Source organism: Gorilla gorilla, chromosome 16 (assembly GCF_029281585.2).
Source record: "Gorilla gorilla gorilla isolate KB3781 chromosome 16, NHGRI_mGorGor1-v2.1_pri, whole genome shotgun sequence".
Lineage (NCBI taxonomy): Eukaryota > Metazoa > Chordata > Mammalia > Primates > Hominidae > Gorilla > Gorilla gorilla.
Genome location: NC_073240.2, coordinates 102,530,242 through 102,543,098, shown reverse-complemented (window position 1 = coordinate 102,543,098; position 12,857 = coordinate 102,530,242). Strand labels below are relative to the sequence as shown.

At 46.6% G+C, this 12,857-nt stretch overlaps 1 protein-coding gene across 1 annotated transcript; it reads left to right on the top strand.

The window, feature by feature from the left end:
- The first annotated feature begins 2,848 nt into the window (after positions 1-2,848).
- Positions 2,849-8,169, top strand: SELENOS (selenoprotein S). Its single transcript, XM_019010430.4, has 6 exons — positions 2,849-3,016; positions 3,683-3,817; positions 5,012-5,118; positions 5,692-5,781; positions 5,878-5,953; positions 7,508-8,169. Exons 1-6 carry the CDS (start codon positions 2,941-2,943, stop codon positions 7,585-7,587), a joined length of 564 nt encoding a protein of 187 aa, XP_018865975.2. The 5' UTR covers positions 2,849-2,940; the 3' UTR covers positions 7,588-8,169.
- Positions 8,170-12,857: the final 4,688 nt, after the last annotated feature.

Sequence of the window (12,857 nt, the reverse complement as noted above, 5' to 3'; positions counted from 1 at the left end):
AGTACAAAGTCAAAGGATGATGGGGAAATATACTCCTTTGACCTTGCCATAGCAAGGATATGGCTGTGAGAAGGAGTGACAAATTAGGGCCACTCGTTTAGCCTCGGCCAATCATTTAGCCTACAAGAGTCAGTGACAGGTGGCAGCCCTGGTTACTGTCCACCTTTGTCCTCTTTTTGCAAATAATACCTGAGCAATTACATTGAGCAAAGTGTTTGTTGAAATACCTTTCCAGTTCTAGACAAGCCAAGCCAGGTGAGGTTATAACACCTGATTAAAGGGACAAAGGTAACAAATTCCTGGCTAGGATGAGTAACTTCTATCAATAGGACCATAAGATCAATGTGCTAGGAACTGAAAAGCCATCATCCATGCATTCAAATAATATCTATTAGATTTTAGTGGAATATATGCATTATATGTATATACGTATACAATAGTTCACAATAGTTTACAAGGATACTTTGGTTTTCTATATGCTTAGAATGTGCATTATTTTCATGAGTTAATACTGGTTTCCATTTTATATGGCAAAGTCCTGAGTGAAAAGGATTGTTGCCTTTTTTTAATGATAGAACCTAAAATGTTACAATTTATTCCATCTTTGTGATTACAGACATTACAGGATAAGGTAGCTAAACAAGACAAATAAAGCAAACGTTCCCTTCATTTAATCAGATGCAACATTTTGGCATTTTTATACTGTGCACGTTGACTTTAATTCATTGACATGGATTGAAAGCCGGCAACAACAAATCTTTGCAATTTAGGATCTTCTTCCATAACTAAGTTTTGTGGTTTTTTTTTTTCTTTTCTTTCTTTTTTAGACAGAGTCCTGCTCTGTCACCCAGGCTGTGGAGTGCAGTGGTACGATCTTAGCTCACTGCAACCTCTGCCTCCCAGGTTCAAGCGATTCTCCTGCGTCAGCCTCCCTAGTAGCTGGGATTACAGGTGCCCGCCATCACACCTGGCTAATTTTTGTATTTTTAGTAGAGACAGGGTTTCACCATGTTAGCCAGGCTGGTCTTGAACTCCTGACCTCAGGTGATCCATGCACCTCGGCCTCCCAAAGTGCTGGGATTACAGGCGTGAGCCACCGTGCCTGGCCACATTTTTTTTTAGAGATGGGATCTTGCTGTGTTGCCCAGGCTGGTCTTGAACTCCTGGCCTCAAGTGATCCTCCTGCCTCAGCCTCCTAAAGTGCAATAGGATTACAGGCAAGAGCCACCACTTCTGGCCCACTGCAACATTCTTGAAGCTCTCAAGTCTTCATCTGACACCTTGTCAAGATGGGGAACTCTTGGGTTAAACCATCCTGTTAAGTTACTGTATAAGCATAAAACTGCTCCCAAGCATTGATTGAAACTGTTTTGGTATTATGAGTTTCCTGAGAGAAAAGTGAGGCCCTAACCATTCTTTTCCATGAACTATGACCCCAGTACGGTATACCTAATGTCCTTCACAGCCTAACACAATAGTTGAGGCAACCCTGCTCACCCTGTCTAGTTCATCAGTATTTAGATGTAAGGCGGATTTAAAGCTAATCTGGGACTGAGGATTGCGACTGTAATTCCATAGAAGTCATTCAGTTTAGCACATAAATGTTCCTGCAAGATGCCAGAGCAAGTGAGAAATCATCTGTAGCAAAGCAAAGAGTGGCGATGGTTCATCACCTTTTACAACGGAAAGGCAAATATGAAGAAGGAAATCCTCCCTCCTAAAATTCCTCATTAAATCGATAAGCTATCTTCACAGCCTTTATGGATAACATCCAGAGTCCTCGGTTCATTTGAGGAGTCCATTTTCAAGGTGGCCAACAGGGAAGAAGAGCTTTCAGGCTTCTCTTTGCTATGGCTCATGAATGCCAGGTCCCCTTTATTGCCTTCTGAACACACCGCTGGGAAAGCTTGATGAGGTCAGTGCTCAGATCCCTGCAGCTGTCCCCCTTGAGGAACTTCTTGGCAAACCTGCATTGAAGAAACAGTGATTGCGTTCACGCTTCATGTCAAGGTTTGCCTTCCCCACACCGCTCCTGGCGACAGTGGTGACGCAGCAGTCGGATGTTGTCACCTGTTCATTATTTTTTGTTATATTCCCAATTCCCAACCCTCCTTTTGAAACACACCTAGGTATGTGCACTTCAAATGCTCCAGAAAAACCCAAGGTCAAATTTCAAATAGGATGGTTATGGTCACCATAAAGGTGGTGACGTTTGAGTGGTGGAAGAGGGTGCGGGACGGCGTTGCAGGCAGAGGAACACAGCCAGGACACTATTATAAGTAACTCTGTGATCGTGTCTTGTGGTGATACAGTATAATTCAACACAGGTTAGAGCAGTTACTATGATCGTTCTTTCCTAAAAGGCTTTGATTTTGGAGAAAGAACCTTGAGGATCGGTGGGGACTCTCTTGGCCTGAAAGGTATCACCAGCAGCAGGAGCAGGAGGCTGCTCACATTTCGTGTCTTCACTTGGGGTGGACGTTGGCTGCAACCCTCAAATGCTGAGAGTCGTCAACCAACTGAGCCCTGTTGTCCAATGTGCCCCGGGCAAGGATGTGGGTGCAAATCCTGCTTCCGGGCGACCACTGACCTCCTTGGCTTCAGTGTCCAATTAGAAAAAGAAAGAAAGTAGAAATTCGGTAAGAAATCCGTGAAAGAGGTCCGTCCTCCACCCCCGACTCAGGCCAAGAGATAGCACAGAACGTTCCCACACGCGCTGTCCCGGCCCCAGCGAGCGTAGCCGGGATTTCTCCCCCGCCACGCCCCTCGGCCACGCCCCCCTGCGTTTGGCCCCGCGACGGGGCGGGGTCGGCCTGCGATTGGCCGGGACCACGACCGCGTCCGGGCGCGCCACGTGTGCGTAGGAGCGCACCGGAAGCGCCCGGCTGGAGGCGCGGTGGCAGGGCTGGGCGGCGGCCGCAGGGCTGGGCGGCGGCGGTCATGGAACGCCAAGAGGAGTCCCTGTCCGCGCGGCCGGCCCTGGAGACCGAGGGGCTGCGCTTCCTGCACATCACGGGTGAGTCGTTGCGGGGCAGCAGGGCGCGTGCCGCCACTTTTGCGACGCGCAGCCATGATCGGTGGGTCGTCCTCCGCTGCAGCGGGCGCCGGAGCCTGGGAGGCCTGGGAACGGTCGGGCGTTGGCGCTTACGCGGACCTTGGGCAGCAGGCCCGGACTTTGCGCGGAGGCTTCTCGGGAGCCGCACTTCCCTGGGCGGCTCGGCTGTCCCTTGTTTGCGCAAGTCTTTTTTGCGGACCAAGCCCTTCCTGTGGTAGTTACTGGGGTCACTCGGCCCTTGGCGTTTGCCTTTGGGACCCGTCCCACACAGCCCCATACACACTCCTGACTCCCTGCGCTGTCACCGCTTTATATGTGGTTCTGAAAGGCCTTTGCCTTCCTGATTCAGATTAGTTGCTCTTCGTTCTTCAAAACCCAGTTGCTGCGCGCTCCACACTCTAACTGCCCCCGACTCCCCAGATGGTTGGGAAGTCTCGCTTCTCAGTGATCCCTGAATTGTCGCACTTCTTGAGTTCGTGTTTTAACGATCTACTTAGGAGGCTTTTTCCTCAGCCTAGACCATGAAGGCTTTGAGGGCAGGACTTACACTTTGTGTTTGTTGAGTCTTATGGAAAGGTCAACTAGTAGTGTCATTTTTAGTTTTTTGAAAACTTTTTTTCTTTTCAGTGGGCTCCCTGCTGGCCACCTATGGCTGGTACATCGTCTTCAGCTGCATCCTTCTCTACGTGGTCTTTCAGAAGCTTTCCGCCCGGCTAAGAGCCTTGAGGCAGGGGCAGCTGGACCGAGCTGCGGCTGCTGTGGGTTAGTGCCTGATAACCGAAATGAAAGCGGTGGTTTTGCACCTCCTTTATATTAAGAGTTAGTCTCTTAGTAGAAGTAAGAGGGGCCACACAGGAAGACCCTGTCTCTATTAAAAAAAAAAAAAAAAATAGCCGGGAGTGGCGGCACGCACCTGTAGTCCCAGCTGCTCAGGAGGCTGAGGCGGGATAATCACTGAGTCCAGGGAGTCAAAGCTGCAGTGGGCTATGCTCGGGCCACACTACACTCCAGCCTGGGCAATTGATTGAGACCTTGTCTTTAAAAAAAAAAAAAAAAAAAAAAAGTAGGAAGAATATGGTTCTCGGCGGGGCGCGGTGGCTCACACCTGTAATCCCAGCGCTTTGGGAAGCCGAGGCAGGCGGATGACTTGAGGTCAGGGGTTCGAGAACAGCCTGGCCAACATGGTGAAACCCTGTCTCTACTAAAAATACAAATATTAGTGGGGCGTGGTGGCGGGCACCTGTAATCCCAGCTATTAGGGAGGCTGAGGCAGGAGAAATCGCTTGAACCTGGGAGGTGGAGATTGAAGTGAGCTGAGATTGTGCCACTGCACTCCAGCCTGGGCAACAGAGTGAGACTGTCTTTTCTTTCTTTCTTTCTTTCTTTTTTTTTTTTTTTTCTATGAGATGGAGTCTAGCCTTGTCGCAAAGAGCGAGACTCTATGAGTAGACATTATGAATAGAAATGAGTTCATTTCTATTCATAATGCTATTTGGAAGGATTTTTCTTTTCTGTAGAAACAAATACTTAAGAATCTTCTGCGCTAATTAAGGGATGGATAATGATTTAGAAAACTGTATATTTCCTTGGTAGTCTTCCAGGATTCTAGTCAACCTAGAGAATGTGGGTGTCACTGAGGTATCCAAGATGTGCTCTGTGTGGCCACTATCCCAGGCTTTATGAATCAGAATTGCTCAGGGGAACTCGGAAATTGGCATTTCTAACAGATTTCTGGTGATGTAGATATTTGGGGCTAAAATCCGTGGCTCAGCAACAGACCGCTGCCCCCTGAAGCAGTAAAATATATGCAGAGGGGTTAGGAGTATTTATGTAAAAATATGTTGTTTCATTGTCTGATATCCATACCTCTTTATACTTATAATAATATGGACACTCAAAAGTTTCTATTTTATATTGTACACAGTGCTTTATCTCCATTTTCTTCTGACATTTTAGAACCTGATGTTGTTGTTAAACGACAAGAAGCTTTAGCAGCTGCTCGATTGAAAATGCAAGAAGAACTAAATGCGCAAGTTGAAAAGCATAAGGAAAAACTGAAACAGGTGTGAACTGGTTTCAGTTTGAATGTGTGCATAGAAATTGTCTGAGGTTTAGTGGCTAACCATGCCTGTGTGTGTGTTGTCTATAAGCTTCTAGGACCAGGTCCTATCCCATTAGATTCAATAAGCACTTCAGTTCCTACCATGTAAGTATTGGTGATATCAAGAAGAATACACTATTGTTAGGGAACACTAGATGTGTGAATATATTACCATGAAAGGTCCAGAGCACAAAAGGAGGGACAGGCTGGAGCAGGGAGCATGTGAGTGTGTGTGTGCATGTGCCTGTGTCTTCCACATTACCAAAAATGTCCTGACAGGAGTGAGTTTCAGAAGAATGGAGTCAGTAATCTTTTTCATGAAACATTTTGCTTTCTTTAATAGTGTACAAAAACCAAAGCTGCTCTATGTGAGTTAAACTCACACTACCAGATCACAACAGTTTTATTAACTAAAGAAAACGAGGGTGAAGTTTGTTCTGAAAGACATTTAAATTAAGAATTATCAGAGTTAGCTTTGTCTTTGAGAGAAATGGCAGCTTCTGAATTCTTTCTGTAAAATGTGATTGTTTCTCAGCTTGAAGAAGAAAAAAGGAGACAGAAGATTGAAATGTGGGACAGCATGCAAGAAGGAAAAAGTTACAAAGGAAATGCAAAGAAGCCCCAGGTGACTGGAGACCTCGGCCGGCTGGCATGCGGGAGATGAAGATTGCCAAGCAGAATGTTTTAGTTGCTTCTTACACTACTGTGTGTGTTCAAACAGGAGGAAGACAGTCCTGGGCCTTCCACTTCATCTGTCCTGAGACGGAAATCGGACAGAAAGCCTTTGCGGGGAGGAGGTAAGCACCACTGATGTCAAATGTTAACAGATTTTCAACACTTACAGGATATAGTTACCTTTTAGGAACAAGATTGTTTGTTTCTTTGTCCATAAATTAAGACTAATTCCTTAGGATTGTGAAGATTCAATAAAGGAAACAGATGCAAATCACCTCCTAGGTCCTCACTAAGTACTTAGAAGGATTGTACTTATTCTAACTTGATCCTTCTGCAGCCTCGTAGAGGGAGAGCTAAGTAGGATGAGGAATTGTCTGCCCATCTTCAGATGAGTGTCAAGGAGCTGGAACACAGTGGTTTTCGTCTTTCTAGCCGGGACCACCTTGTTTCTTGCAAATAACAAGGAGTAGCAGACAGATGCTCATCCAAAGCTTTTTCCTGTGTGCAGCACTGCCCCAGGGACTCTGGATGATGCCACAGCAGTCTGTCTTCATCCCATCCCTGAGAATTTCAAATCTGGGAAGATGGGACTCACAAACGAAAATAAGCAATCCTTGGTGATTCTGGCTAAGAGTTGCAAGTTACTGCTGAGGAAGGAAAGAACAAACACACTAGAACACTGTAGGAACCAAGGCAGAAGATTTTGTATCCTCCATAGGAGGAGAGGGGCACCGCAGAGGCCCTGATGGTGTCTTTGAGGACTGAGGAAAGACTGGAACATGGGCTCCAAGGCAGCAGGGCCACAGACTTGGCTGACCTTAAACGCTGAGCTGTAATCCCCTTTGTGTCAGAAGACTAAACCTGGCTTGCTGTAGAGAAGGTGATGCATCTGGAAAGAAAATGCTATTTTTAAATGGTCCTGCCGAAAGCTTATTTTTAGACACATAGAGGTGATATTTAGGAGAGGAATGGAAATCGTAGAAGATGGAATGCGGGGTGTGCTTGCCTGCACGGCCTCTTTCAGCGTCCCCAGCATTTCTGAGCTGGGGCTTTGAGTAGCCTGGCTTTACAAATAAGGAAACTGAGGCACAGGGTTTAATTGCCCAAAGATTCCACTGTAAGTAAGGAGTAAAAGTAACATTTAAGTTCTGGCTGGCCCTAGAACCTTAGCACTCAACCAGGTTACCAGTTGTGCACTGACTTTGGGAAGCTCACGAGGGAGTAGGGTGGTGGGGGGTAGGGAAGGATACAGATGACCCCGTTCTAACTGGTAGAAGTGACAAGTTTGACTCTTGATTTTTTTTTAATCTGTTTTCTGTAGCTTGAACAGCCCTTATTTGAATGTATGAGTTTCAGTAAGCACTGTGATAGGAGGATTCATATACTTAAATCAGGCCCTCTTGAGAGAGTTTTTTGGTGACCCTTTTGCATGTGTTTCGGAGGTTGGGACAAAGAAGCTGAATGACTTTTTTCCCCACCAGAAAATCAGTTCAAATGGCAATCGCAATATAAAGGTTTTTTTTTCACGTAGCTAAAAGGTTTTTTTAAATGTCCCTTAGCATCTGTATCTTTGCAGTGCTTTGCGTGTCACTCTCATAATTTTATTTTGGATATACAATGTTCCCAGATTTTCAGATTTTTATCAATGCTATTGTGCTTCTTTTCTGTCCTCCCAGGTTATAACCCGTTGTCTGGTGAAGGAGGCGGAGCTTGCTCCTGGAGACCTGGACGCAGAGGCCCGTCATCTGGCGGATGAGGCTAAGAATCTTGTTAGTGTCACTTTTGACATTAGCAAGATGAACCCTTAACCCTCGATTCAATTGCCTTACGCACGCTTTTCACAGTGACTAGCCAAGGGGAGGTGGGGTTGATTTCTGTTCCTAACTACACCTGCATATGTCAGGGCTCCAGTCAGCAGAAGGTATAGATGTTGCCTCTAGGCATGAGGTCATTGGTCACATTCTACTTGGAGACAGTGATTGCATTCATTGATTTCGTGGTTAATTGCTAGTTGGTAGGTAAAGGCCTCTAGATGATTAGCAATCTTAATAAAAGAGGCCTAGTAATGTTCTTTTGAGGTTAGCAATCCTTGCTGCTAGGACAGTCTCTGTGACAGGTTGCGTTGAATGATGTCTTCCTTATCAATGGTGAGCCCACCAGTGAGGATTACTGATGTGGACAGTTGATGGGGTTTGTTTCTGTATATTTATTTTTATGTACAGAACTTTGTAAAAACGAAACTATTTAAAAAACGAGAATAACATTTTTAGCATCTTTATTCAAGGAGATTTATGGACTTCAATTTGTCTATCAAACATTAAATAGCTTTTTATTACAACCTCCAACTATTACTTATTTCTCTATTTATCATTACTCACCCAAAATAAGTCTGGCAAGTGGCAGACAGCTGCCGTGATTTTGAAAGTTGACAGACTCCTTGGGGTTCATCCTCAAAATTGGGTGCTTGGAGTCGAGTTGCCGAATTACTGGGATAAAGAAACATCGCGCCTCAAGGTTCCTCATAGGCTGACCAGGTTTCTACGTGTCCTCTCAGTTATTCCCTTACGCCACGACTCATCTTTTATGCTCTTGTCCAGAGGCACTATCAGCAGTTTTGGATAAAGAGCCAAACAGTAAATATTTTAGACTTTACGGGCCACATATGATCTCTGTCACATAGTCTTAGGTTTTTATATTTTTAAAGGATTGTTTTTAAAAAAGATTCTCTGCGCTTGGGCTGGATTTGGGCTGAATGCTGTAGTGTGTGGACCCTGCCTAGATCATCAGAAGGAAAAACATTAACCTTCAGAATAGGGGGTAATTCGCTACAAAAGTACTATAGAATGGTCTCATACATAAATTAGTCAACATTGGTTATCTCCTGCAGGTAGAATATTCCGTGGTTGCTTCTTGACCCAGGGAAATACAGTCTGGCTGTGCGAGACTTAAAATCTCTTGAGGAGCGCTCTGGAGAATGGCTGAAGGAGAGGAAACAGGAGCCTTGAGCAGTGTAATTACAAACAAATAGGTTGGCATAGTCTTAAGTCTTTGAGTCTAGAGAGATTTGAGTTTTATTTTGCCTGTGGAGGAAATTGGGGGTTTCAGGTCAAAGAGAGGGTCAATGGAAACAAGGGTGGGCCTTGTGAGGTGTGGGGAAGCCCTGGCACCCTCACTCCCCTTCCAGCGTGTAACTGGGTTGGCTCCCGCCAGCACAGAAGATTTACGACGTGGGAAGTGGTGTACTTGGATTTAAATATCTCATCCAGATTTGTTGACATCTAGAGAGAACCCCTTGTAGGTGATAAGGAAACTTTTTAACATTATTCCTTGAATATATTTTCTGTAGCTGAAAATGTTTGTGAAGTGGCTGTCAACTACACATTGCATAAGTAGAGGGGCTCAGGGTCGGCGTTTCATATGCAGCAGAGCAGCTCCCTTGTTGCCGTCCATCAAGAGCCCTCAACACAAGAGTCTGTTAGAAATTGAAATAAACGACAAAAAGTAGAGGGGTATGTTTAAGTACACTATTAGATGTGACTGACTACCTTGAAACCTGATTTTTTTTCGTGGGAAGAAACAGTGCTTGAATTCTGCATGCCCCCCTTGCATCTAGCACCTTTCGGTGGGGGTGGAAGGAGGGTGTCACGGAGAATGACTAGGAGGTAATGGAGGGAGGGGAAACTTGCATTGTGTAATAGCATTTGAAGAGCACTTACCACGTGGCAGGAGTGTCCATTTCTATTTGATCCCCCTAGAATCCTATGAAATGGGTATGTACTAACCTTGGTTTTCAGAAACTGAAGCTTAGATGGGTTTAGTAACTGGTCCACAACCCTACTCGCTGTAGTCTACTTCATCCTTGTGTTCATATTAGCCAAAGGCCTTAGGTCATCAAGGTGTGGGAAGCTTCTTGCAGCTAATGAAACAGTTATGTGGCCAGGCACAGTGGCTCACACCTGTAATCCCACCAGCCAAGATGGGTGGATCACCTGAGGTCAGGAGTTCGAGACCAGCCTGACTAATATGGTGAAACCCTGTCTCTACTAAAAATACAAAAAATTAGCTGGGCGTGATGGCATATGCCTGTAATCCCAGCTCCTTGGGAAGCTGAGGCAGGAGAACTGCTTGAACGTGGGAGGTGGAGGTGGAGGTTGTGATGAGCCAAGATCGTGCCATTGCACTCCAGCCTGGGCAACAAGAGCAAAACTCCGTCTCCAAAAAAAAAAAAAAAAGTTATGTGAAGTAATGATACAGTGAAAATCACATTACAGATCTAGGGCATTAAGCATTTCAGAAAGGTGGACTGAGCTTGCCAGGGAAAGCAGGTCTTGGACCTTTCTTGAAAAAATGAGAAATTGGGGGCAGAGGTGCAAATGCCAAAAGCTGAGGCCCCTGGGGAAGAAGGGACGGCCAGAGCCATAAAAACCATGCTTCAAACCTAGGCTGTGTGCTCACCTTGTCCACCAGCAGAGGCTGCTGTGGGGCTCGCGGTGTGTCCTGGCAGTTTGCAGGAGTTTGGGACAGACACTGGGAGCTGTCAAGTTTTAGATAATGTGTGACGCACCCTATCCCAATCATGGAGCAACATGAGTAAATTGTGGGGCAGAACACACACGAGTCTTCAATTGGAATGCTTAGGAGATAGAGTTGTGCCCTTGGCCAAATGTTTGAGGAGAAAAGACTTGAACGACCGCGTTTGGATCCCATCACCGCCTGGATCCCATCCTCTCCTCAGGGACTCCACTCTGCGCCCCCTTCCTCTCCTCTCCTTCATGCCGTCTCCACTGGCGGCTCCTCATCAGATACGTAACATGCCAAGTCTGTCTCTTCTTGGAAAGAGCAAGGCCCCGTCAAATGCGCAGCCCTGGGTGCCTCTGGGTGGGCGTTTCTCACCCTACTCCTTAGGGATGTGGAAGGTGCTCTTACTGAGTTCATCCCATTTCAAATGCCAGTGGAATTTTGGTCTCGCTGTATTTGACTTGACAGCACATTTCCTACATGCCATTCCTCGCAGCCCTCTCTTCTTCTAGAACACTCTACACACTGGATCTTAGCCCCTGTGACAGTCCACACCTCTCTCCTTTGCCAGTTGTGCCATGGTCTCTAGTCTTGAAAAAGTGTTCTGTGTTCCCTAATTTCTCTTCCTGCATTTGCTGTTAAATCCATTCTGCCGAAGCTGCTCTTCAGGTCACCTGTGGCAGGGAGTGATGGGTCGCCTCGGTCCTCGCCTGAAGTTAGCATCCTTTGCAGTCCTTGAGCACTCCTGAAGAAACACCTCCCTTGGCTTCCAAAACACCGAGTTGGCCTGGTTTTCTCCTATGTTTCTGGCCACTCCTCGTCCTCTTTTGCTGCTTTTTCTCACCTTCCTGAAACCCCTGGGGTGCCCAGAGCTGTCTTTAGACCTGTTCTCTTGGCCACATTTGACACAGTGTGTCTCCCCCTTTCTCCCCTGACTAAGGGGAAGAAGTTAGGTTGCAGTGAATGCTGTGTGTGCTCGGAGCATCCAGTCTTCCTCTGGCACAACTGTCACATTTTGTTGTAATTGTGTCTTTTCCTCACTCCAAGACAAAAGGAGTTGTCTCTTTGGTGTGTGGGTGCATCCCCGGCAACTAGAACAAGCCCTGACATAAGCGCCCACCTCATGGAGTTAGAAAAGGCAAGAAGGAAACCGTCACTAATGTCACGTGGCGAAAGTGGCATTGTGGATACCACATATGTGCAAACGCATCTTCTAGTGATTCTGTAGACGGGTAATCGTGGCTTATGATAAAATATCAGTGTCTCACACCCCAATTCAAATGCTCTGTTTCGAAGAACTCACAGAAAATTGTGGGCTCTGGGGAACTAAAGGCTCGGAGTGGGCCTGGGGGTGCCGAGGATGCTGGGGACAGTGTGAACACAGGCCTCGCCCTGAGGGCCTTGACATCTGCGGGGGAAGACGAGCACTGCATGGCCACAGAAGTAGACGACCATAGCTGATGAAGGCCCGTAGATGGGAAATACCCATTCCAGTAAGAAATGATCTGACTTACGAAGACCTAACTTAGGTTTATTCTGTAGCTACAGATTCCACTTCTGTGGAAGTAGGGGTTGGAAGTTGTAGGAAATAATTTAGAGATGAAACAACCTTTTCCTCTGTCTTAGCTGCTGTAATAGTACCACAGATTGGGTGGTTTATAAACAACAGGCATTTGTTTCTGGAGGCTGGAAGTCCAGGATCAGGGTGCAGGCATGGCCGGGTTCTGGTGAGGCCTTCTTCCAGGCTGCAGATGGCCAACTTTTCATTGTGTCTTCACGTGGTGGAGAGAGCTCTGGGGCCCCCATTATAGGTGTACTAATTCCATCATGACCTAGTTAACCTCCGAAGGCACCCCCCCAATACCATCACCTTGGGGGTGAGGATTTCAAATGCTAATTTGTGGGGGGACACATACATTCAATCCATAACAACCACAAACCAGGAGACTCTAGTGTTCAGTATTAGTACAGCTCCTAACACTCCTGAGTAGCTTTGTCCGTCTTGGAGTCTACGTGGTCCTTTGCAGGTTCTGAGGAACCTTCACTGGCCCCTTGCTGCCTTCAGCATCCTGAGAGGGTGTCATACAGTGCCACCAGACCAGCTTCAGGAGAGCACGTCTGCAGATGTTGATGCAGGTTCAGCCCCCTTCTGTTTGAAGCAGCTTATTCCAAGCCTCCACTCAGCTCACTTCAGGCTTCTCTTCATCATCACCCAAACAATGGCAAACCCTGTAATAAAAAGGGCTCGTCATGAAAACATGCAAGAGAAGTGAGCTTGCCAGGGTGACCTCTGATTTGGAAGATGGTCAGCTCAGTGTTTCCAGCATCTGGACTGCTCTGAACATAATGACTTCAAACAACCATTTATCCCTAAGATTCTGCTGGGCTGTCTGCGCACTCATGCTTGTGGTCAGCTGGCGGCTGGCAGGGCCCAGTGGCCTCCCCCACATCTGCCTGCTGGCTGGCGCTAAGCTGGGCCCGGTGGCCTCCCTCACATCTGCCTGCTGG

Coding starts and splice junctions, on each gene's coding strand:
- SELENOS (XM_019010430.4), top strand. CDS start 2,941: ATGGAACGCCAAGAGGAGTCCCTGTCCGCGCGGCCGGCCCTGGAGACC. Junction 3,818..5,011: donor CCGAGCTGCGGCTGCTGTGG/GTTAGTGCCTGA, acceptor CTGACATTTTAG/AACCTGATGTTGTTGTTAAA. Junction 5,119..5,691: donor ATAAGGAAAAACTGAAACAG/GTGTGAACTGGT, acceptor ATTGTTTCTCAG/CTTGAAGAAGAAAAAAGGAG.